The sequence below is a fragment of the Ochotona curzoniae genome, unplaced genomic scaffold, assembly GCF_017591425.1.
Source record: "Ochotona curzoniae isolate NIBS_2020 unplaced genomic scaffold, NIBS_Ocur_1.0 contig_1274, whole genome shotgun sequence".
Lineage (NCBI taxonomy): Eukaryota > Metazoa > Chordata > Mammalia > Lagomorpha > Ochotonidae > Ochotona > Ochotona curzoniae.
In genome coordinates, this window is record NW_024465023.1 from 4342998 (window position 1) to 4369523 (window position 26526).

Here is a 26526-nt window from a genome sequence, read left to right on the forward strand (position 1 = left end):
GAGGAGTTCCACAGTTCCAATCATACGATAATATCAAAAAGGGAGAAATACTAATTGTTCTGATTAGGTTAGTATCCATGTCCTGTCTCTCCATTTCTAACTTGATTGCTTTCTACCCCATCTATTCCCACTTCTAGTGAGTACCCAGGTCAGCTCTCTCTGAACCTTTGGGTTCCATCATTAATATTGTATTTCATATGTACGTTTTCTGATCATATCTGTTACATGCCTGTATTGGAAATTTCTTTTAGGCTCTCAATTTCAATATTCTTATATTAGATTGTAATCTTTGTCTCAAGAAATGAATTCAAAACTACACCAGCTTCAGTAACTCATATCCTGATTGTCTTTCTTAATAAACCACAGACACACACACATACAATCCAAGAATATGGATAGTCATTGTATATAATGCTATAAAATCATCTGTGATGACTTTTGCTCTATCCTTTATCATAAACAACTAATCACTGTTTTCCCAAAGATTTGTACAGTAGTGTCTCTATGCACAACTTACCAGAACTTCCACCTACAATACGCCGCAAATCATAAGGGTTGTTGGAGCGACCATAGATGTTGTTACTAGACTCATACCACATGCACAACTCACTGCAATTGGTCATTCCAAGGGGAATGGCACCTGCTTCCCTCAGTAATGCCACCACAGTGGCATCTGTTTTGGAAATGGTTTCACGGCGGTTCACAAGGCCAGAGGAATTGGGCATTCCTATAATGGAAACAGAAAATTAAAATGTTATTAAATTAAAAATAACTACTGGTGCTAGTGTTTTGGCTCAACTGAGTAATCCTCCACCTCTAAGCACTGGCATCCCATATGGATGTGGGTTCATGTCCTGGCTGCTCAATTCCTATCCATCTCCCTGTTTAAGTCCTGGGAAAGTAGTGTAGGATGGCCCAATGCCTTGGGACCCTGCACCTACATGGGAGATCCAAGAAAAGCTCCTGGCTCCTGGTTTCAGGTTGGCTCAATTCTGGCCATTGAGGCCATTTGAGAATTGAACCAGGTCTTTCTGTCTCTCCTCTCTGTAAATCTTCCTTTAAAAAAGAATTAAAAATTAGCTACTATTGATTAACACAATAAACCAATCTAGTTATATTCTTAGTACTGAAATGTGGAATGAAATGTTGAAAAGTGTAATGGAGCTATGGATGCTGCCACAGTTACCATTATGACTGAAACAAGCATCAGGTGGCAACCTAGCCACTGCGCTTCAATTGCATGGAGAGCCACAAGATTACCCTTACTGTGTCACTGTTTGAGAAAAGCAAGTTCTCCTCAAGGAAGAAAGTCTGACTACATCACACAAGCCCAAAAGTAGCCAAGGTTACAGAAGGTCATTTTGATGTTCCAGAGGACTCCTTTTTTCTAGAAAGAGCCAATAAAAAATTTCCAAATGCTGTTACACCAGGTACAAAACCAAGGAAATTGTTGGAGAGCAGCCCAGAACCTACTCTACAAGGAGACAGAATGAAAAGGATGTTGTATTGATTTTAAGTCACATGATCCTTAACCTAATACCAATTTCTAAATATGAGCATCTGAACTATTTCTGAATTTTTTCTATCCTTTAATTTTGGTAATATATTTAAAAATATGTATGATGGATTTGTAGAAAAATGTGTTATAATAAATTGGGAAAGGGAAAATAGTTTTAAATGACCACACAGTAGCTTTAGCTTAAACCTGTTGGGGTCAGTGAATGATGATGGCTGTAAACATCCATGTCTTATAAAGTACTGAAGTAAAATAATTTTTCAATGAAAATGCAATACATTTAATGTCATAAACTGCATTCAAACTCCAACTCTGTATCTAACCAACTCTTCAGATAGTAGGCTTGTCATCTACTACCATTCCTGAATCTCAGTTTTCATGGGGATTAAATAAGAGAATAAACTTATGCGTCTAAATACTGGATTCATAAAAGGAATATCACAAATTTCACCATCCAACAACACAAGAGGTTAGCAACCTTGTTAAATCATTTAGCAATCAGTAAGTTAACAAAGTGAAAAGACTTGCCCAAGAAGAATTAAAAAAATACACCTGGTGTATAGGAAACTTGGTGTAAAATGGAAATGATATTTCATGTCACTCAAGAAAGAATGATACGGAAGTGATGCTAAAGGAGACTGACTTTCTATGTGTAAATACATGCACATGCACCTACATCACACCACAAACAGAATATGGGTAATAATTTTTAAAATATTAGAAAAGATGCAGGCAAAGATTTTCATAGTTATGGTAGTGAGAAATAGGAAAGGAACATAAAATTATGAAATATGATATGCTTTAGATTGTTATTTTGTAAATTAAATTTCAAAAATGATAAAAGCAGAAAACACAGAAAAGTTATTTATTACATATTCATTAAAGAATTGGTGATTTAAACATAAAGAACTGAAATAATTCAATATAAAAATGGATGGAGAAAATTAATGAAAATGTTATAGACAAAGAATCATGGAAGATCAAATCAACTTAAGAATCAATTTAATATTAAAGTAATCAAGAACATTCTTAAGACAATTAAGACATTATGATTTTCAATGATTTCATTGACAAAAGGTGAAGATCTAACACCACCAATTACTGGAAAAACAGAAAAATCAAAGTTGTCATATGCTTTTATTCTATATAAACTGATAAGGTTCTATGGTAAGCAATGTCACAACACTTAGTGAAATAGGAGATATTTCATATCATACAAACAATAACACCATTAATTGCAAAAGAAACTCTCTTACATGTATATATTTCTTATAAAGGAAAAAAGAAACTCCTAAAGACAGTGGAAAGGAAAATAAGATTTTGTATGTTCTTAGGATGATAAGATGATCAGAACTGAAAATGAAGGAACTAGGGGTTGTTATTATGGTTTAGTGGGGTAAGCCATAGCCTTTGATGCATCCTTTATGGGTGCTGGTACAAATACCACCTGTTTCATTTCTGATCCCATTCCCTGTTACTACAACTGGGAAAGCAGTGAAAGATGACCCATTTAAGTGCGGTCCCTGCCACCCATGTGGGAGTCCTTGATGAACTTCTGACCCTTGGCTCCAGGCTGGCCCAACTTTGGCATTTGTGGCCATTTGAACAGTGAAACAACAAACGGAAAATCTATTTCCTTTTCTCTGCTCTCCACATCTGTAATTTTGCCTCTCAAATCAAATAATCTTTTTTTTTAAAAGCAAACCAGACATAACAAGGTAGGAGATGAATAAAATCACAAAGATAAAGCTTAGTGAAAAAATGGATATCCACTAAGATAGAGTTTAGTAAAACAATATACAAAATAATGTTTGTTATTCTAAGATATTAAGCAGACTAACACAATTAAAAAAATCCAAGTAATATTTACTTTTTGCTGTTGGATGGTCATGGTATAAAAGGAGCATGTACTTAGTAACAAAAGTGATATAAATATTTTCTGTAGAATTTTACTTTATTTAAAAAGAAAAATAACTTATAAAATGTAAATTAAAACCACAATAAGACACAATTTAAAGCACTAGGATATCTATAATTTAAAAGAAAATATTTATGAAGATGCAGAAATACAGAAATATTCAGACACAACTTTTCATCAATGGAAAATTAAACGTGGTATAGTCACTTTGGCAGATTCAAATAGTGTTACCACATCGCGTAATAATTATACTGCAATATGTATGCCCAAGATAATTGAAGGCATCTGTTCACAAAAATGTGCCATAAAATTGTGCAAAATGTTGTGCATATTGTTTTTCTGAAATATCTACTTATTTGAAAGGAAGAGTTCGACAGAGAAAGAGAGAACACAGAAAGAAAGAACTTCCATCCACTTGTTCAGTCCTCAAATGACTGTAAAACGCCAGGGCTGAGTCAAGCTGAAGTCAGGAACCTGGAACTCCACCTATATTTCCTAAGTAGGTGGCAGATGTCCCAGTGGTTGGGACATCTCATTCCTTTCAAGGAGTTGGACTGTAAGTGAAGCAGCGGGGAATAGGCATTCACCTAAAATAAACAGAGTAAAAAAGACAATGACTCCCAAAATGGAACATACAACTCCAAGATTTAGATGTGAAAATGAACAGATAATATACCTGAAAAGAAAATGAAAATGCGAACAAGACTACTTTAAAACTCAGAGAAGCAAATATCTGAGTAATCCTTATTAAATCATACTGGGAGAAATATTAGAAATGAAGAATTCAATATTCTAAATAAAAAATACAAAGGAAGTTTTTTTTTTAAAAAAAGAATGAATCAGAATTATGAATATCCGAGCAAGAGAGCTGATCTTTTAAAATACCTCAGAACACCCTGCCACACACATAGAAAAACTGAAAACATTGTGAGACATACAAGAGATGCCCTCAAAAGATGAGACACACATGTTGTAGGAGTTCTTGAAGGTACGGAAATATAAAATGGGTTACAAGACTGAGCTATTTGGTGAAGTAATAGCAGAATTCTTCCTAACTTGGAGAAAGAGATGGACATACAAGTAGAAAAAGCACACAAAACTCTCAACACACATGAAAAGCTGAGTAAAGTTAATACAGACTGCTGAGCTAGAACCCCGAAATCAGTGCAGCCACACCACTGGGAAGTGAACCATTACGGAGCCAACAAGCTGAGGGAGGGACCTGGGAAATGAAAGCAGTGAATGGCTCCTCTCCAGACCCAGGGAGACTGCTCCCTTAACCCCATGAGAGATACAAGGGTCACCCAAGAGGGTGATATGGGAAGCTATGGGAGCAGAGACTGGATCTGGATCAGCCTTGAGGATTCTAACGGGCAAGCCAGAATTAAATCCCAAACGCAATTGTGTCAGCCGACTTAAGGCACAGAGATCATCTCCTGCAAGTGAATGCAAGACTAGAGGGGCAACGAGGGCTGCTTCGGCGAAGATGAGCACTCTGGGCACAAGGGGAAGAAGCTGGAGAGCAAGCATAGACTGATCCAGACAGAACACTTTGTGTGGGACAAAGGCTGCTTCAAAAACATCAAATCTCAAAATGTTAATCTCACTTTAAAATGTTACTTTTTTCTGTGTGAATTACTTACCAGAGATCGGGAGAAATATACATTTGTATTGCAGGGACTAGTTTATTTCACTAAAAACGATGGTTTCCAGTTGCATACTTGTTTTGCAAAAGACAGGATATTATTTTTTTAAAGGCTGAATACTATTCCATAGTGTACATATACCAAATTTTCTTTATTCAGGCATCTGTTGGTAGACATCTGGGACAATCCCATACCTTAGTTATTATGCACTTAACTGCAATATTCTAGGCAGAAAAATAACTCATCATGTACTGACTTCCAGGAGTGGGATGGCTAGTTCATAAGGTACATCTAATTGTACATCTGACGGATCCTCAAGCTGCTCTCCAAAATTCTACAAGTTTACATTCCAACCAACAGTAAATTTTGATACTTTTCTCCCACATCCTTATAAGTAGTTTTTTGTCAGGAGCCGTGTACTATAGCCACACTGAAGCCATTTTGAATATAGAACTATAGGCCAGTGGAAAATCCCCGGCTGGCTAGATGCTCGGGAAAGAAGTTATGAAACTAATCACACGCTTAGCTTCAATTGTTTCTAGCAACTGTCTTAGAATGTGATTTATGCTGTACCTGCCGACATCTTGTTACTGATTACCTATGCTATTGTTAATATGGTGGTTACTATTGTTGATATGGTGGCTGCTCAAGAACAATGGGTCTTGAGACCATGGCTTGTGTCCCAGTTTCTCCTTTCCTCCCTGAGCCTTAATTACTGAAGAATATAAAAACCCTCAATTAAAATCAATAAACTGACAGCTTGATTAGACATCCTGTTTTGCTGTCCATTCTTCGTGTCTCTTGTCCCCCAATCTCTCCTAGGTGGTTGCGACCCCCGTTGACTGTCCTGCTGGACGGGACAGTTTTTAACAGGGACATTTGGATATTTAAAGGAGTATTCATTCTACATCACAGTTAATTATTATAAGTGATAATGAAATAAAAACCTTTCAAAGCAAAGAGAAATTGAAGGAATTTACCATCACTCATCCAGTCCTATAAAGGATTCTTAAGGATCTGCTAATTATAATTATAGTAAAGAAAGAAAATGAAGATAGAAAATCCCCAAGTAAAGGCACAAAGAAAATCCAAAGGAAACAATGAAAATATGTATTGAAAATGCTAGGGCAAAGTTGTTACCGTTCAATCATAATCCAGAACAGAAATGGTATATACCCTCCAATCAAAACATACAAACTAGCTGAATAGATTAAAAGCAAGACTTTTTATTTTTTGTCTGCAAGAACAAATGAACCAACAAAGATGCGTACTAAAAATTGAAAGGATAGAAAAAGATATTCCATGATAACAGAAAGGAATGAATAGGTGTGGGCTTCCTAATATCAGAAAAAAAAACAGACTAACAGAAAACTGGTAAAAGAGATGAAGCACAGCATTACATAACGGTTGAGAGATCAATAAGAAGTGAGTATAGTAAATGCATAGGCACCTAATGCCAGGGTAACTGACAAATTAAAACAAGGGTTAAAGGATTTAAAGGAGACACAGATGCCAATACAGGAATAATGGCTGGCTTCAACACCCCATATCCATCAGTAGATAGATCAACTAGATAAAAAAAAAGAATTAACATAGTTAATCTATACTATGGGCCAAATGCACCTAATTCATACCCATAGAACATTTCATCACTCAGTTGCACAACACGCATTCATTTCATCAGTTCAAGGGACTTACCCTAGAATAAACTATATTCTTGGCAATAAAACAAGCCTCAGATCATTAAAAAAAAAAAAAAACAGTAAAAATTGTACCATATATCTTTTCTTTCAACCAGGAATGGGAGCTGGAATTCAACAGCTCATTAAGCCCTATAAATATGTAAAGAAACAGACAGAACAACATACTTAAGAATGAGCAGTTGGTCACAGAAAAAAATCAAAACATTCCTGGAAATGAAAATGACAGCATAACACATCAAAATGTTTGAGGTACACCAAAAGCAATGTTTAGAAAGAACTTTAGAGCAATTAGTACTTATATCCAGAAATCTGAAAAGGCATCAAATAAATTATCTGTCAGGGCATCTCAAGGGTATGTGAAAACAATAAACCAAACCCAAATTTAGTAGAAAAAAAAAAGAAATAACTAAAATTAGAGAAGAAATACACTGAATTGGAAACCAAAATGATATGAAGGATCAGTAAACTGAACACTTGAATTTTTGAAACAGTAAACATACTTGGTAAAATATTGGCCCAACTAATCAAAAAGAGGGAAAAAAACCAAAACAAGCAACACCAATAAAAAAATCATAAAAAAAAAAGGAATGCAACAACAAATGTTAAAGAATCAGTAGGAATTGCAACAATTATATGTCAACAAATTGGAGGATCTAAATGAAACTGATGAATTTCTGGACACACATAATTTATCTAAATTAAGTTATGATGACATGGAAAACATAAATGTTCCAATAATAAGATGTAGCTTGAATCAGTAATATAGACCCTCCCACTAAAGACAAGCCAGGACTAGTTGGCTTTATTGAAAATTTCTACCAAATTTTTCAAGACAAACAATTAAAATACCTAACTCCTCTGAAAAATGTAACGTATATGAGTGAGATGGATGAATTACAGATGGTCAAAAAATTCATGAAAAAATGCATAGAATCACTAGACATCTAGGAAATTGAAATGAAAACCACAATGAGGTTTCACTCCACTCCAGAAATTATCTCAGAAATCAGAAAACAATAAATATTGGCATGGATGCAATGACAAAGTACCCTAATGTTGATGAGAATGTAAACTAATACAAATATGAAACACAATATACAGATTATTTAGAAATCAGAAAATAGTTCTGCCATATTGACTATATTGTTCCATCCAGGAAATTTACATAAACAAAAAGAAAACAGCATATGTAAGAGTTTATGAACTCCCATATTTATTGAAGCTCAATTCATGATAGCTAGGATTTATAGTTAACCCAAATGTCAATCAACGGATGACAGGATAAAGAACAGGTTGTATATGTATACTATGAAATACTATTTAGTCTTCAAAAAAGAATGAAATGTCTATTACAACAAAATGGATTCAATTGTAGAGATGTTAAGTATTAATTCAATGGGCCCAATTACATTCCTCTTTCCTCTTGAATCAGTCTTATTTATTTGCATTTCTAAGAGTATTTTTCTCTGATTTACTGGAATAAGTTCTTAAGATACAATCTTGAATTTTCTTAAATATGCTAAGGAACTGTATCATGACCTTTCTTTCCTTTTTACTAATAATTTGTTTCTTTTTCTCATTCTATCATAGCTAATCTTTTTATTGTTTTCACTTATTTAGTGTTTCATATTTCTTTCATTTCCATGTTGGTGTTCACTGTTTTCTTCCCTTTTAGTTTAGCTTGGTCCCATTTTGTTCTAGTTTAAGACAGAAACATACCTGATACATTTGAAATATTTATTTTCTGAGAAATAAATTTGCTTCATATTATTGCTTTACCTGTGTCACATAATCTTTATTTTATTTTTATTCTCAACTTGAAAGTTCCCTTGTGATCTTCCCTTTGAATAATGGATAAAGGCATGCTGTTTAATTTCCAAATAGTTTTAATTTTTCACTTATTTTCTGGGAAATAGAAGGTTAAACAATAAAAGTTGTATTACAGAGAAAATGCAATGACTAATAAGTCATAAACTCAATTTGGCTTCAGACCAACTAGTATAAGTTGCGTGGAGTTATTAATCACAAAAATAAGATAACAATACTGTTCTTGCAAATCTGCTGTAAATAGATGAATTTAGCGTCTAAACGCCACTGATGCTGGCAGACAACAACCATCATCATTTCTCCAATAATATTTTCAAATGTTTTCCCACAGTTCAAACTTCAGATCAGTTCCTTTTCAGTTTATAAGTTTGGAAAATGTTGGTGACATTTGAGATAAGCCTATGTCATTTAAACATACAAATAACAATACCTTGTAGCTGGAAAGCTTCCTTTACCGTCAAAGGAACCCCAAGAAATGGCCATTTCTTTTCCAGAGTGGCTTCATCTTCCTCTTTACCTGCTAGTTTTTGATCTACAGCATGAGCCTCCTCTTCAGCTGCCTCAAACCTAGGAAGAAGTGAACCAGTGGGAAACGTAACTTCATTAAAGGGATATAATAAGATCTATGTATATGTCAAGAATCATCAAATTGATCATTTGAGCCACTGATTCCCTTTTAGAATCCATTGTAAGAGCTACAATGTACATACATTCTAAAATCAGTATGTGAGGCTGCTTGGTTTACAATTATTTGTCTTGAAAAAAACTCATGAAAGCAACTTGTCTCTAAATAAATCATAATAGATATATGCAAGAAGCAATTGTACTACCAAAATAAGTCATTTTGATTAAAAGTCCACTGTCTTTCAGAAGTTCATACAATGAGGGCCCAGTGTGGTAGCCTAGTGGCTAAATCTTCTCCTTGCATCTGCAAGGATCCCATACAGGTGCCAATTTGTGTCCCGGCTGCTCCCTGCCTGTGGCCTAGGAAAGCAGCAGTGGATGGCGTAAAGCCTTGGGAATCTGTACCTGCCTGGTAGACCCAAAAGAAGCTCTTGGCTCCTTGCTTTGGATCAACTCAGCTCCAGCCATCGTGGCCGCTCGAGAAGTGAACTAGCAGATGGAAGATCTGTTTCTCCTCTATGTGAATCTGTTTTTCCGATAAAAGAATTAAAATATCTTTTTTTTCTACAAAAACTTACACAATGTAATGCGATTTAATTTTAATAAAATTGGTTCTGCAGATAGGGGACATGACAGCTATCTTATGAAAATCAGAACTAATCTGACAATAAAACTGAAGAAATAAGGCATCTAAAAGACTGAATACTAAGTTAATGATGACGTTTTTATATCTACCGAGTCAGTCAATTCTGGAACTGACTTAGCAAAGATAGCACGTTTGGGGGGACAATATACTTTTCACTATTATTTCTGGTTAACTGAGGATCAGATTTTCCATTATTTGCAGTGAAAAGCACCCACACTAACAGTTAACAGATCATTTTTAATTTAATAATTGGAACAGAATCTAGATTTCTGTGTCAAAGAGAGATGGTGTGAGAATCCAAAGGAAATAAATGCTGACTGCACTTTCAAGAAGCTTAGCTGCGTTGGAAAAATGGCAGTAAATCTGAAATTTAAAGCAATATACTAATCAGAAAATGCAGTGTGGCCCCTGGTAGTAAAGCATTTGGCCAACTAAACGGCAGAGTTCCAGAATGGTCAGTTTCTAGTAAGATTGTTCTGGGAAGATTGTGACTTTGAAAATGAGGAACTTCTAAATCTGATTCAAGAAATACAAAATCATGATATCAGCAGAATTTAAACACTTTGTCGTCTAAGTGCACAAAACAGTACCAACGAAACACAGGAGATTTTCAATAAATGGTGGTTATAACGATTATCATTACTAACATTATCTGGTTCTCCTGAAACTCAACATTCTCCAACAGGAAAAAATCAAAGAATAAAAGTTAGAGCAACTGTAGTGTTGTTACAACATTGACTACAAGCTTCTGCATCAGGAAACAATGAGAAAACTATGTCAACTATTTCAACATGTGCAGTTAGTGCTGACGTCCATCAGCACCATTTACTGACATTAAAATGAGGTTCTTGGCGCACTCGGTCCCCTGGAGCTTCCCAATTAGAGCTGTGCAGTCAGTGTCCCCACTCCTATTCTTCTCAAAGGTTGGGTGCCTTCACTATGGATATTTCTCTAAGATTTTGAAAGTTCCTTCATTAACACTGCACAAACTTGACCTTTTACTTAGTCATTAAAAACGGAGGGATGTAAGAGAAAGCTGACACAGGCACAAAGAGGCACCACAGAGAAAACTCCCTGTAGTTATATCAATGACAAAACCAGGCACTTTGTGCAGAATTCTTAACCTTGCCTCTGTAGAGACACAAATAGGATGGGGCCTAATGTTAACTGTATTCCCAGACTGAAGCTTAGGCTTGTCAATGTATAGAAAACAAAACACTTTAATCATGCCTGAGAAGCCTTTTTAAAATTTTATATATCCATTACCCCTGTTCATCAAGTGATCTAAGTAGAATGTGGGGTATGGAAACAAAATGAGAGAAACATTCTATTCCCATACTGCGGGGCCGTGCAGTAGGGTCAGATGGCATGGGTGTGTGATGAGCACCGCTCCTCGGTTAGCAAGGCTGCAAGGAGTTTCTGACTGCATGGCAGGCCCAGCAGAATGTCTCTGGTCACCTCATTGCTGTCTCACCCCATTGTATGGAACTCAATCACCTCTCTGATGTTTCATAGAATTCTTCTGAGGGTGCTGTTGTTGTTTTTCTGCTAATGTGAAGTGATTCCTGTAACTGGTATGACACCTCAAATTGATCAATCATGTTATGATAAAAACACCTTTAGTAACATAAGGCTATGACACACAGCTAAAAGTACACAATAGTACAACTGAGCCCACAATGTTTCCAGACATCTCGTTATGTGCCCACTTTTGTCCTGAAGTCTGCCCTAGTATAAGTAATGTTTTCCTTAAGAAACGGCTTGATAATATCTTGGAACACATGGCAATCATGGCAGTACAAAGAGTTCATTTACCATGCACCCCAAATTGTTACAACACATGATATGACACATTTTGGCTTCTCACCACGGAAAGCGGAAAGTATATGGGGCATCTTCTAAAGGGAGACAAATGTGAACCCCCCTAAAAATGGCTTAAAATTTCTACCTTATATTGGCACTTATATTTAGGGAAAGAAAACAGCTTATAAAAACTTCTACTTTATATTGGCACTTATATTTAGGGAAAGAAAACAGTTTATAAAGATAAAAAGAAGTTTCTTGTAAAAGCCCTCTGTAGAATGGCTGAGTTGCCCTGATCTCTTCCGCTGACCTTTAACAAAAGAACAAAGACAACTGAATCAGTACCAGGTGAAGGCGATGGCAAATAGTGCATGAGTGATTATAAGATTTAATAAAGAATCTGTTATATGCTTTTATAAATTCCTTTCATTTATGATATTTTAACTCTGTACTCTTGATATTTTAAGCAATATTAGTTAGCTTGTGTTTAGTGAAAATTGATTTTGAATATAAGTAAATCACTTGTCACTATGTAAATCGCATGTGCTGCCAACCAAGGAGTTCCTGGCTTCAGCCAGGTCATTGCAGGTTTGAATGAGTAATAGCTTGCTGAAAATATTTTCTCTGAAATAAAATAATAATGTTTTTAGGACTGACTTTGTAATCACTTTTATAATGAAGTAGAAATGAAACAACTGGATATTGTGCAAAAGCCTGTAATGATTTGTGTATAAATAAAGAAGGCAACTTTTCTGAGTTGTCCATTCTGAGCATCATGCCATAGTGGTCCATGCGTCCTCTGCCTCTCTGTCCTATTGCCTTATCATCTCACAAATCCATGCATCCTTCCCAAGCTCAAGTCAGCCAGAGCAGGTCTCCAGTACCATACTTCTGATGGGGAGCTATGCAAACCCCTTCCTGCTAACATTGTATGGTATTACCATCTGGTTAATTCACATTGATTTCCCAGAGTTCCGTTTTTACATAACTTCTTCCACAAAGACTTCCCACATATCTCTCATAGTTATCAGTAGCATTTGTGGTATAAATGAATAAAAGTCATAACACTTCATAAACATTCATCATTGCAAAATTGTAAACCTTGAGTATCCATATTATATTTTATGAAGTTGACTCAGAGAAGCTCAGAACATGCATAAAGCAACATATCAACTAATAGAAGAATAATTTCATACAAAATTGGTCAATATGTGTATTTTTATATCTGTACTCCAGTTAAGCTACAATTGAAATAACAAGAGAATTGCTAACTTTGAGTGTTTGGTAAAAGGTTCTCTGATAGCTTTTTAAAAATATATTCTTTCATTTCAATAGCAATATCTTAATTTTCAAGTGAGGTAAGAACATAATTATGAGGAGAATAAGACCATTAGGTGGGGTGATACCTTTATAGAGAAGGGGGTTAAAACACTCATGCCATGAGTAGCCTTAACAAACCTTCTGCAGGGATTGCTGAACATCCCTTTATTTTAGCTAATGTCTCAGACAGAGAAGCTGCTACTACTGCTTCTCTCTCTGAATCTCCAAATCTCGGACAACCACTGTCCTTCTCTGCTCACCTATTCAGTCACAAGCAGCTTCTAGAGTCTCCCCTCTCAATCCAACTGCATCATTTTCAACAAGGATAATTTATTTTTGCCCTGAAAATTCATCTCTATATTTATACAGAAAGATTAAAAATATATATTTACATAAATTGAACAAATTTCATCTATTTCACAATGCATATTTAGAAGCATATTGATAACTCACCTGCCCTCCCTCCTGCCCACATTCCCCACCTACCCTCTTCCTTCATTCTCTTCTTAATTTTTCTAATTTTTACAAGGATGTGTTTTCACTTCACTTTGCAATCACTGGCTTAACCCTACATTACGTACAAAGATAATGACATATAGCAAGTAGGAAAAAAATGGTATTCTTCAGGAGTGTGGACAAAGATGGTAAACACACCCCTTTTAAAATTATTTATTTATCTGAAAGGAAGAGTGACAAGAGGGAGATAGACATGGAAAGAAAAAGAGATTATGTTCCACCATTTTGTTCACTACCTAAATGCCCACAACAGCCATGGCCAGGGTAGGCCAAAGTCAAGAGCATGCACTCCACCCAGGAATCCCACGTAGGAGGCAGTAGCCCAAAGACCTCACTGAATCCCAAGTGCATCAGCTGAACTGATCAACTGAATTAGAAGATACATTAATTGAATTAAAAGCACATAACATCTAGGGTTTCAATCAGGCATTTGCTAGGAGGCAGTGGCTTTAACTGTCCACGTTCCATACAAATTTTAGAATTCGTTTTTGTAATTCCGCAAAAAAATGATATTTTGTTAGGATTTGCATTATATTTGTAGATTGCCTCAGTATAACAAGGAATGCATTTCCATTTTTTGTGTACATGATTATTGCTTTAACTCTTTATGACTTGCACTGTGACAATAGTTCACTTCTTTGGCTAAGAGTATTTCTAGATATCTGAATCTTGTGGCTATCGTGAATGGGATTCATTCGTTGATTTCTCTTGCAGCAAGTTCATCATTGGTGTATACAAGAAGCTCCTGTTCTTTGTATCTTGATTTGTAATCTGAAACTTTACTGAATTGTTTTATCAGTACTAGCAGCCTTTTGGTGAAGTGTACATCAGGTCTTCTGCAAAGGTGGATATTTTAATTTCTTCCTTTCCAGTTTCAATGCCCTTTATTTCCTTATCCTCCTTAATTGCTCTTACTAATACTTCCAATAGTACATATTGCAAAAGTGGTGAATGAGGAAATCTTTGTCATGCCACAGATGACAGAGGAAATTTTTTTCAGTTTTTCTCAAAACAAATGAAAATGTAAACAACATCCCAAAACTTGAGGATATACTGAAAGCAGTATTAAGAGATCAGTTAATAAATTTTAAAATAAGTAAATTTATAATAATAAAAGTTCATATTTTTAAAAAAGAGTTCCAATATATGATGTAATGATTCATCTCAAGGACTTAGGTAAATAAGAACAAAACAAACAAAAATTAGCAGGAAGTGAGAAAGAAGGTTCAGTACATAAATAGATGAAATTTAAACTAAAAAAAGTACAAAAGATTAATGAAATGAAACACTAAGTGGCTTCATTTTTAAGAAGATAACAAAAAATGCACGAACTTTTAACCAAAATAATTAAGAAAGGGAGAGAAATTTCAAATAAATAGAAATTAAAGATGAAAAAGGAAACGCTAAAATGAATACCTCAGAAACATAAAGGATCTTAGGAAGACATGTTGAAGAAGTAGACCTTAAAATTGGAAAAACTCAAAGAAATGGATAAATTCCTGAATATCTATAACTTAGAAAGATTAAATCAAGGTAGTATAGAAAATCTAAACAGACTTACAAAAAAAAATGCGACTGAAGGGGTAATTTAAAGTCTCCCATCAAAGAAAAGTTAAGGATCTGAAGGCTTTACTACAAAATAATACAAATCATGAAAGAGAAAGTAATCAACACTATTGGAAAATGCTGACAAGGATGGCATGCTCACTCTGATACCAAGTTCATGCAAAGACACAACAGAAAAAGAAAACTATAGTTACAATGCCCTTAATGAACATACATGCAGGAAATCTCAATAAAATATTAGACAACTGAAAGCAACAAAACATCATAAGGTCATACATCATAATCCTAAGTTATACGCCAAAGTTCTGGTCAACTAACTTTTGTAAACAGTGCCATGAATGGGCCTGGCATGGTAGCCTAGAGGTTAAAGTCCTCGCCTTGAACATGCCGGGATCCCATATGGACTATGGTTCTAATCCTGGCAGCTCCACTTCCCATCCTGCTCCCTGTTTCTGGTCTTGGAAAACAGTGGAGGATGGCACAAGGCCTTGGGACCCTGCACCCACATGGGAAACCTGGAAGAAGTTCCTGGCTCCTGGCTTCAGCTTGGCTCAGCACCAGCCATTGCGGCCACTTGGGGAGTGAAACATCGGATGGAAGATCTTCCTCTTTGTACATCTGACTTTGCAATAAAAATAAATCTTTACAAAAATCCTGCAGCAGTAGCAAATTAATTTAAAATGATTGGTTTAAATAAAACATGCAGCTATTTTAAACACATTAATGCACATTAATAACAGAATTAATGTGCAAACAAGACCAAAATTTTGAAAGCAGACTGTAAATGACTGAGATCTTCACAACGATACTCTATATCATACTGTGCTAAGAACTGTGCTAACCATTGAACCAGATGTTGCAGAGAAATTATTCAAAAATGTTACTGCTAGTATTTCACTGCTGCCTAGAAAATATCTGTGTTGACTTATTGAAAACAGAAGTCATACACAGGATGGATATTTTAAAAAATACGGAATGCTTCATGAATTTGCATGTCCTTGCACAGGGCTCATGCTAGTCTTCTCTGTATTGTTACAATTTTAGTATATGTGCTATTGAAGCAAGCACTGGATGCATATTTTTAAAAGGCTTATTTATTTTTATTTGAAAGACAATTTTACATAGAAAAACTAGAGCGATCTTCCACCCTCTGGTTCATTTCCCAAACGGCCAAAGCTGAGCCGATTCGAAGCCAGGACCCAGGAGCTTCTTCAGGACTCACACATGAGTGAAGGGAACCAAGGACCCAAGCCATCCTCTGCTGCTTTCCCAGGGCATAAGTAGAGAGCTGGATCAGATGTGCAGTAGCTGTGACTAGAGCTAGCAACCACATAGAGTGTTGGTGCTGTTAAAAAAACCCTTAATATACTAAATTCACATTGTGTTTTAATGTATGTGTGTATGATTGCAGAGGGTTCCCATTAGAGTCACCACTGAATGAATATTCATTAATTCAGTAAGGAGCTAATGATATCTACATTTTGGGGCTTGTCCTGTTTGTTAGATTTGCAAATCCCATGAAATTTAGTACTTTCTCTCAAGGATCTTGGTGGGAATGGAAGAGTGGCAGAAAAAAAGTATGAAAGCTAAAAAGAGGCAAATGTGCTTAATTAGAAGTCAAGGTATGTCCCAGTGAGCGCAGAAAGGAGGACAGAGCGACAGGAGACTGGGAAATACAATAAACTTGTGTACTAACAAGGTACACTTTTTAAAAAAATCGAAAACTGCTCAGACACTGAAAATGCTCACCTGTACTTGACAATTCCATTGATCATTGGGTTTACAGCCTTGATTCTCTTGATATAAGCCTGAATGACATCTATACATTTCACCTGAAATTAACAGTAAGTTAGTGGGATTTAGTTATGGAACAATCAATTTAATATACATTTATTGAAGATTATTATTTAATTTTAACATATAATTGCAGTTTTAGTAATTGAGACACAACACAGTAAACATTAGAAAATTACAAAGTAGAACTCTCAAATCAACAGGAGAGACAAACATAAAATTAAATCAAGACAAGGAGGAGGGAGTTCAAGTTTCAGCATTACTTTTTTTTAAAAAGATTTATTTATTGGAAAGTCAGATATACAGAGAGAGGAGAAACAGAGGAAGATCTTCCGTCTGATGATTCACTCCCCAAGTGAGCGCAACGGCTGATGCTATGTGGATCCAAAGCCAGGAGCCAGGAACTCCTTCTGGGTCTCCCACACAGGAGCAGGGTCCCAAGGCTTTGGGCCATCCTCAACTGCTTTCACAGGCCACAGGCAGGGAGCTGGATGGGAAGTGGAGCTGCCAGGATTAGAACCAGGGCCCATATGGGATCCCGGTGTGTTCAAGGTGAGGACTTTAGCTGCTAGGCCATGCCGCCGGGCCCCTCAGCATTATTTTTGATTCTAGTTTCTTGCTAAGATGCACCATGGTAGGCAACAAGTAATAATTAAAGTAACTGGTTTCTTACCATGTACATGGGTCACCACATTGAATTCTTGGTATTCTCTCCCCCTCTTCCTTTGTTGTGGGCTGAGGAGTTGATTAGCATTTGTTAAGCTTGGCTCCTGCAGGAAATGGGCTTGGAGGCTAGTGGCACCTTGTCTGTCAGACTCATTAGCATCCTATTGTTCTGCTAGAGGCTTGGGGAAAAGGTATATATGGCTGAAAAAAGGGAGGTTCGGAGAGACCTCTTCCACCACTACTGGTCTCCTGTCGGTGTCTGATTCCCTGACCCTTGCCGTGTCCATGCCACTGGCCAAGCTGGCCGGAACAGGTGGCGCCTAACGTGGGGCACGACACGGCACAGCACGGCACGGCATGAACATCTGAGGGACCCCTGGACCTGCGAAGGTAAGTTTAGAATTTAAGAATTTTGCAAAAAAAAAAAAAAAAAAAAAAAAAAAAAAAAAAGAATTTTTCAGGGGCATTATTGATTTAATCCCCAGACCCTCTCCCCATTTAGGGGCACGAGGGACAATCTGAGGGACCCCTGGAACTTTGGAGGGGCATTATTGGTTTAATCCCCAGACCTTCTCCCCATTTAGGGGCACGAGGGACAATCTGAGGGACCCCGGAGATGCAGAGGCAAGTTTAGGATTTAACTTTGGAGGGGCATAATTGATTTAATCCCCAGACCTTCTCCCTGTTTAGGGGCACGAGGGACAATCTGAGGGACCCCGGAAATGTAGAGGCAGGTTTAAAAATTTTCGCAGGAACATAAGTAAATTTATCAGGGAGCAATAATTCGCTAAAATGCAGGTAATTAAGGGAGTCCGAGATCTGCTCCACTCACAAGGCACCGACAGTAAGCTTAAGGCCTCGCAGAAGTTCGTTGAAACTATCTGTGACGTATCCCCATGGTTTGCTCTCCCTGTAGCCACCTTTTTCCTCTGGCACTTGGTAAATATTGCTTTGTCATCCCGTCAAGCGGTGGTGCATCCCTTCCTTCAAAAATTATCTGTAGGAAGGGGGAGGGAGCCGCAAACCAGAGTAAGTAGACAGAAGGAACTCCAAACCAGGGTAACAAAGAAGGAGCTGCAAGGCAGGAATAGCAGACAGAAGGAACATCGAACCAGAATAAGTAGACAGAAGGAATTCCAAACCAAGGCAAATAAGGAAAAGAAACCGCAGAACAGACAAAGTCTAGAGCAATTGTGCGAAGTAGATTCAGAGTCCTCTTCTGAGGACGAGGAAGGGGTAGAGGATGGAAGTGAGTCTTCCGAGGATCCCCCGCCCATTGGAGGTTTGGCTGAATGCTTTTGCTGTCTGCTTTTTGATTCATCCAGACCTCTAATACCTGAATCTTAAGTTTTCTGTTGCCTGGTTGTCCACCTGTTACATATTTTTATAATATGATCAGGAAAATAGGTACAGTCAAGAAAAAAGATTTTACAGAACTTGTCCTGTAGGCTTGCAAATTGTACTTTGGTAGGTCTTTTGTTGTGATAAATGTTTGGCAAGCTAGCTTCATCTGCATATCCATGGCCCATGGCAACTTTTGGGGTTTTAGAATTCTAAAGAAATACAAGTAATGCAAGGCAAATCTCTTAAGTTTCATTTGTGATATTTTCAAAAATGTGAAATTTTATCGCAAATAATTTGTTTTAGAAGTAAACTCTAACGCAGTACTAAATTATTTCAAGGTATAAGTTAGATTAATGTGGTATTGTATACAAAGCATTTTTATACTTTTAAATAAGTCTTGTGTTTTTGGCTGGTTATCAAATTTCTCACTGCTTTAAATTGGTAAAGGTTTTGTATTTGTTTTAAAGGTATTTGAGTGATGATTCGTGTCAATAACGGAGTCTAATCTATAATGCGTTATACTAACAACAACAAAAACCTTCTTTTAGATATTTTTAGCCATCCTTAAAGAGGCATCCAAGAATTCAAGTTTCCAATTCTAGGGTTTCCCTTGGTATTCGTATAAAGCCTCAAGAATGCCAACAAATTTATCTCCCGTTTTGTGGAGACAGTTGATCAGGCTGATTGGATTAAGATTATTGCTAAATGGAATAAAATTTTGTCGTGTCAAAATGTTGTATACATCTATGGAGTTGTGAAAGTTTAAATCCTAGTTTACACACTTTTAATGGTTTAGCTCTGCAGTTGTATCTGGTTATTCACTATGTATTCTTAGCATAGCTATTTTACTGAAAAGACTAAAATTCGCATTCTTATTATGATAAAAGAATTTCTTAAATGTGACTTTTCTTTCTCAAAATCGTGGTTCAAAGCTATTTACTTGATGGTTTTTCAGCTACTAGTTTCTGGTGAACACTACCACCACTAAGTTTAATTGAGAACAATTTTTTTTTCAAGTCTCTAAAAGTGTGTGTCTCTGTGTGTGTGTGCGTGCGCACATGTGTGTCTTAAGTTTGTCTTCTGTATAAGTTGTTTAGAATTGTAATAATATATTACTGTCTCCTTATTAGTCAGAAAATGTTCTCTTTTTGTGAATTAAGTTTAAACTTCCTGTAGGAAACATTTTAAAAAGCAGGTAAATTTACACATCTGTCTCATCAGCTATCTGGATCCTTAGCTGCAAACCCAGGACACATAATTTGCATATCAATAGTAAATGCAGGTTGCCTTGAGCTCTGAATTCTACAGATACTCCCAGAGCTTTCTGATAGGACTGTGAAAGTATCTAAATGATTTTAAAACTTTGCTACAAACTCATTTACTTTGAATAAAGTTATTAGTTGACAGTTTTCACTCTCTACTGTCCCCATTAGAGTAAGCAACCTGGTAGCTCAAATCTAAGCCTTCCTTGCTTACAATCTTCAAGGACAGATATTATGGAAAGTGCCAACCGTACTATTTAGGATTATCTTACTAAAACTAAAAAGGGGGAGTACAGCACTGCCCGAGATCATTTGAACCTTGTATTATTTATCTTAAATTTCCTAACATTGGATGCTGAAGGACGGTCTGCTGCAGATCATCATTTGAGTCTGTCTCATAAGGAGAAGGGTTATGTGATGTGGAAGGACGCCTTGACTGGTCAGTGGCAAGGCCCAGATCCCGTCCTCATATGGGGGCGAGGTTCAGTTTGTGTTTTCCCAGAAAACGAAAATGCTCCAAAGTGGATTCCTGAGAGGCTTGTCCGGCAAGCTCCTGCTGCTGAGTCTTGTGAAAGCTCGGGTACTAGCCAAGATGATGGCATTTGAATCGGAAGATCGACGGGACAAGCAAGTATATTAGACCTTTATATAAGTATATTAGTATTTGGTAAGCACCCCTCTCTTTATCTTTTCTTTGTCTTATTGCGAGAGGAGTTAGATTGGGTACCCAAGTCATTTTCTCAAAAAATTTAAAATCCCCCACCATGTCTTAGATTTACCAGAGCACATCTCTCCCAAGGGACAAGGATGCTATTAACATATAAATTCCCCACCTGAAGCCATTGTGGGAGGGCCTCAGGCCGATCTCTTTATCATTGAAAGGAGGGCAGGAAGAAGTAATACACATCTGCCCTAGGCCTGGAATGTCCTATGCCTGGCACATTTGTGGCCTTTTGTCCCAAGGCAAAGTGCCATGGAAAGCAGGAATTTTCTTTGTTTATGGATTTCATGTTAGTTTCTCCTTTAACCAGACTTCAGACTATCTGGTGTGCAACCCCAGCTGTTGGGGGTCTGGCCCAACCTTTATATTAGCTAAATTTCTGCCTGTGCTTTTTCTTATCATTCCCCTGTTATTACCACGGGGAAAATACCCACCTTTTCTATGTGGCAGTTTTGTGGGGTGTGGACATGCACTGGCACGCACCCCATCATTCCTTCTTTAGGAATGCAGTTATTCCTATGGAATTTATCAGTTCCATCACTCCTCTGGACTTGAGGACTCGCTCACGTGGATGTACCTCAACTCCTTGAATTTTGAACTTGTGTCTGCCTGTATTTTCCTTATGTTTCTCTCTTAAATACAGAAAAGGCCTCTAAAGTGAATGACGCCGAGTTCCAGTGCACCCTGACAGCATGTGAGAATGGCTACTGTGATTCTGCTGTTATCCTGCAGCCGCCCTGAATCCTGCTGTGCCTGTTGGGACTGACGGAGATGCCTCTGTTGGCCTGATAAGCTCAAAAGAGACTTTGGCATAACAGCGACCATCGTAGCCAGTACATCCGCAGCCGCCACCAGCAGCTATCGTGGTGACAGTGATCGAAGTCGCAGATCAGACTGCCAGAGTTATGGAACAACAGGACTTTACTATAAACATGAGGGGTGGGCACGCTTACGCTGTAACTGTGGGTTGATTTGTTGGCATAGAACAGCAGATGCTGTGAGATTTGGTTTGGCCTCCTGTATTCCATCATATGCCTCTTTGTGTGGAACTCCCCTGTAGTGCAGTATGTTTCTCCAGGCCCGGGAATTGCTGTCTGCGCATTGCTACCGAACTAAGATGTTTCTATGGTCAGGGCCTCTTGTCTCCCATTATGCCTCTATGTATGTTTCACCTGTGTAGTGCTTTGTTTTCCCAAACCCAAGAATTGCTGCCTGCTTGTTGCTACTGAGGTAAATCACTCCTAGCCATGGAACAGGGTAACCAACCTCCCCAAGTATGGTTTGTGCAGCTGCAGCAGACAACGCGTTGGATGGCAGCCAGTGACGGGTAAGATGGACCGGGCACTGACCAACCTAAGACAGGGGCTCCGTCATGCTACGGAGATTCCCAATGACGGGTAAGGCTGGTAACCTAGAGTCCACAACCTAAGACAGGCGCAGACAAGTCTGCTTTAAAACAAAGAAGGCCATACTGTTGTGGGCTGAGGAGTTGATTAGCATTTGTTAAGCTTGGCTCCTGCAGGAAATGGGCTTGGAGGCTAGTGGCACCTTGTCTGTCAGACTCATTAGCATCCTATTGTTCTGCTAGAGGCTTGGGGAAAAGGTATATATGGCTGAAAAAAGGGAGGTTCGGAGAGACCTCTTCCACCACTACTGGTCTCCTGTCGGTGTCTGATTCCCTGACCCTTGCCGTGTCCATGCCACTGGCCAAGCTGGCCGGTACACTCCTTCACTTTTACTCTCTCAAATAAAATAAATGAATAAATCTTGTAAACAGAATATAAAGACACAATAAGTATAATAAACCACACATCTTAAATGGAATAATTCAATTATGTCATATCACTTCTGAAGAATTATCCCCCTAATTAGTGGTCAAAAACATTAAATTTCCTTGTGGAAAAAAAAAGCAGGGGCTGACATTGCTCTGTGATAGTTGAAGCCACTATTTTTCACAGGGGTGCTCCAGATTAGAGCACAGATTCAAGCTGAGTACTCCACTTGTTATCCAGCTCCCAGATAATGGACCTAGTGAGACCCTGCCACTAACATGGGATAGACAGAATTCTGAGCGACTGGCTCCAGTTGAACCAGCCCTGGCCATTGCAGATGGAAGATTTCTATTTGGCTGACTTTCCCTCTCTGTCCATCATTTAATTCCATATAAAACATACGATTTTTTAATAGGCTTAACTATTTCAAAAACAATTTTGTATGTAAACAAAATGTCTAAGTGGTAGAAAAAGCCATTACAAATTATTAAGAAAAGGGCAATTTAGGCCCGGCAGCGTGGCCTAGCAGCTAAAGTCCTCGCCTTGAATGCCCCGGGATCCCATATGGGCTCCAGTTCTAATCCTGGCAGCCCCACTTCCCACCCAGCTCCCTGCTTGTGGCCTGGGAAAGCAGTGGAGGACGGCCCAAAGCCTTGGGACCCTGCACCCTCGTGGGAGACCTGGAAGAAGTTCCTGGCTCCTGGCTTCGGATCAGTATAGCATTGGTAGTTGTGCTCACTTGGGGAGTGAATCATTGGACGGAAGATCTTCCTCTCTGTTTTTCCTCCTCTCTGCACATCTGCCTTTCCAATAAAATAAATAAATCTTTTTTTAAAAAAAGCTAAGCACATGCAGACATTTAGAAAGGAGAAAGGAAGGAGACGAAAGGCAAGGAGTGAAGTATCATCACATTCTTACTCTTTAACCACTTTTTATTTAAAAGGCAGGTTTTTACAGAGAGAGGCTTTCCATCCACTAGTTCCCTCCCCAAATGGTGGCAAAGGCCAGGGCTCAGCTCATCTGAAGCTAGTAGTCTAGAGCTTCTGGGTCTCACATAGGTGCAGAGTCCCAAACACTAGGGTCATCCTCCACTACTTTCCCAGGCTATAAGCAGGGAACTGGATCTGAACTGGAGCAGGCAGAATATAAAACAGTTGTCCACATGAGTGGACAGCACCCAGTATGACAGGGTAGAGGATTAGCCTGCTGAGCCACAACATCAGCCCCTTATTTTTTTCTCCTTTTTGTTTTAAAAACTTGTTTTTCTTGGAGAGGCAGATTATAAGAAAGAGACACAGAAAAAGATCTTCTGTTTTTTGTTTTGTTTTTGTTTACTCCTCAAGTGGCCACAGCAGCTGGAGCTGAGCTGAAGCTAGGAGCCTGGAGCTTGTTTCTGGTTTTCCATTCTGCTGCAGGGTCCCAAGGCTTTGGGCCATCCTCTACTGCCTTCCCAGGCCACAAGCAGGGAGCTGGAAGGGAAGTGGAGCAGTTGGGACAAAAACCAGTGCAAATATGGGATCTGGGCACATGCCTTCCTTCCTCTGCCATGGCACCAGCTATTCTCAGTGGGCTCCAAAGAACTGCCAGATCCCCCATGTGCATCTGGGTATGTTGTCCACTGCTCCATCTAAACCACTGAGGAGGCCCAGTTATAACACATGCACTCCAAGAATCAAATCACAGATCCTGCGATTCTCCCCACAGCTGGAGTTCTGAGTCCAATGGTTCAGTTTGGGCGGGTCCCCAAAGAAACCTGAGGAGATCCCAGCTGCGACTTGTGCGTGACTCCCAGTATGAGGTACAACTAAGTATATCACCCACATCTGCACATGCTGGTAGTTCCAATTGCTGGGTCATTTCTGTTTCCAGCCCCACCTCTTACACAAATCTATGAATGCTGTGGCCCAACCCAATCCTGTCCACCACACACTCCACCCTTAGGTTCACCAGCAGGAACTGCAGCCTAGTTGGCGCAACTCCCTACCACTGCCCTGATTCCTGTAATTGCCAGTATGTGCAGAAGACTGGTCCAGTTCTTCCCACATCCCATTCAGATCTCACACATCAATGGGTGCTGTAGCCTAGTTCAACCCAACTGAGCCCACTATCCAGCCCACACTCATGCCAGCTGCTGCAACCGCTTGTACAGCCAGTCCTACCTGCAGCCCTGGTTCTCACGCACCACTGGGAGTTTCAGCCCATCAGAGGTGTGCATAGTTTCCCTACTGGGCCCAATCCCAAACCCAGATCTTGCACTCTCCAGGTGGTTCTGCAGCCTAGTTTAATAGGATTTCCCCACAGTCCCAGCACTTGCAGCTGATACTGGGCTGCCTGCAGACCTGAGGCAGTGTATGCCTGTGGGTACCGTAACCTGGCCTGGTCTGGGCTGCTCCCAGCCTTGCTTCTTGTGCTCACCTGCAGAAACTGTCCTGACAAAGGAGTTCTCCAGCTCTTCTACCACGTCTCCTCCCAGTGGCAGATCTCATGCACAGCAGTGGGTTCTTGTCCCAGACTGACTTTGTCTACCTCCTGTCCTGGCAGAAACAGAGGCCCTGCCCAACTGACCCACACCCATTCCGGATCTTACTCCTGGGTACTACAGCTTAGACTCACCCGGTCCATGCCCAGACACATTAGAGCAGGGTTTCTTAATCTTGGAATTTTTGACATTTGGGGCTGGGTAATTTTTGTTTGTTTTGGGGAGAATTGTCTCATACCTTGTAACATTTTTAGTAACATCCCTCATTTCTACCTGCTTGATGCAAATTGCATATATATTAATTTGTGACAACCAAAAATGTCCCTAGACATTTTTATATTCCTTAGGAGCCGAAATTTCGTCCAGTTAAGAATTAGTGCTCTTACAGAATTATACCATAAAATTCAAAATTTAAAATAAAACTAAAAAATTAAAAAATTAGTGCTCTAATGAAAATAAGTGTAAAAGACAAAAAAATTGTAAAAATCAATTGTTCATTGTGAAAGGTAGACCTATCTTTGTCTATGCCTACAATGTCATAATGCACCTAAATAGCAGAATATTAAACCCGTGACTGTCACTGAAGGACTATACTCCTGTAATAATGTAGGGGGAAATGATAGGAGGAGATCATTGGCAAGAAGAAATGGGAGGGAAAGGAAGGGATCCCTCTACCTACAAAACTGTATCATGGAAAATCATTTTAAAAATTAACAAGTTAAAAAAGAAATGCAGAACCTCAGAGACATTTAAAGAAAAATGATATAAAAAAAATTTTGTATTCTCTCATCTTGTCCTTTTCAGAATACTTTCATACAAACTATATCTGGATAACCTCTTCTCTTGGGCAAGGACAAACCTACTAATAATGGCTATAATTATAAAAATATGATGACAGTAATTATAGCTAAGAATTACATAAGAATATTGAGTCAGGCACTGTTTCAACATCTTATATAAACTCTGTAAATTATATTCTATTATCAAGCAATATTTCTTATAGGAAATTGAAGTCACAAAAGGTTAAGCAATGTTTCCAAGATCTCACAGCTGAAAATGAGAGGATTTCTGAAGCCCAATACTCTATAGCCACTCCATAGTGCATCCTTGTAATCAATACATAATCAACTATTATTTGCCAGATGTTTGTTAAGTATTATCTCAAAATGTGTGGTAGTTGCCCAAGATCACAAAGCTATGAAGGGAGAGACCAAAATTTGAAATCTTGCTGGGGTCCGTGTGGTGGGTGTGGAGGACACGAAGGTGTGAAGAGTATTATTCCACTGCAGGCAGGGCCGCAAGGAATTTCCTGCTGCACTGCAGGGCCCTGCGGATGTCTCTGCATCCACCTGAAGGCATTTCCACTTCCCTCTGCACGGACACCGTACAAGCCCACTGAGATT

At 38.4% G+C, this 26526-nt stretch overlaps 1 protein-coding gene and 1 non-coding gene across 4 annotated transcripts in view; both read right to left on the minus strand.

The window, feature by feature from the left end:
• Positions 1-26526, minus strand: part of FAAH2 (fatty acid amide hydrolase 2) — a 60350-nt gene that overhangs the window by 31720 nt on the left and 2104 nt on the right. For 2 of the 3 annotated variants that reach the window (XM_040997813.1, XM_040997806.1), the window contains exons 2-4: positions 16835-16917; positions 9041-9177; positions 518-727 (exon numbers count right to left, since the gene is read on the minus strand). In XM_040997813.1, the coding sequence (XP_040853747.1) occupies positions 518-727; positions 9041-9177; positions 16835-16917 (430 nt within the window). The remainder of the gene's footprint in view (positions 1-517; positions 728-9040; positions 9178-16834; positions 16918-26526) is intronic. The other variant, XM_040997821.1, reaches the window with a different exon arrangement.
• On the minus strand, positions 16050-16153 carry LOC121171837. Its single transcript, XR_005886167.1, has one exon. It is a non-coding gene; the product is annotated as a U6 spliceosomal RNA (small nuclear RNA).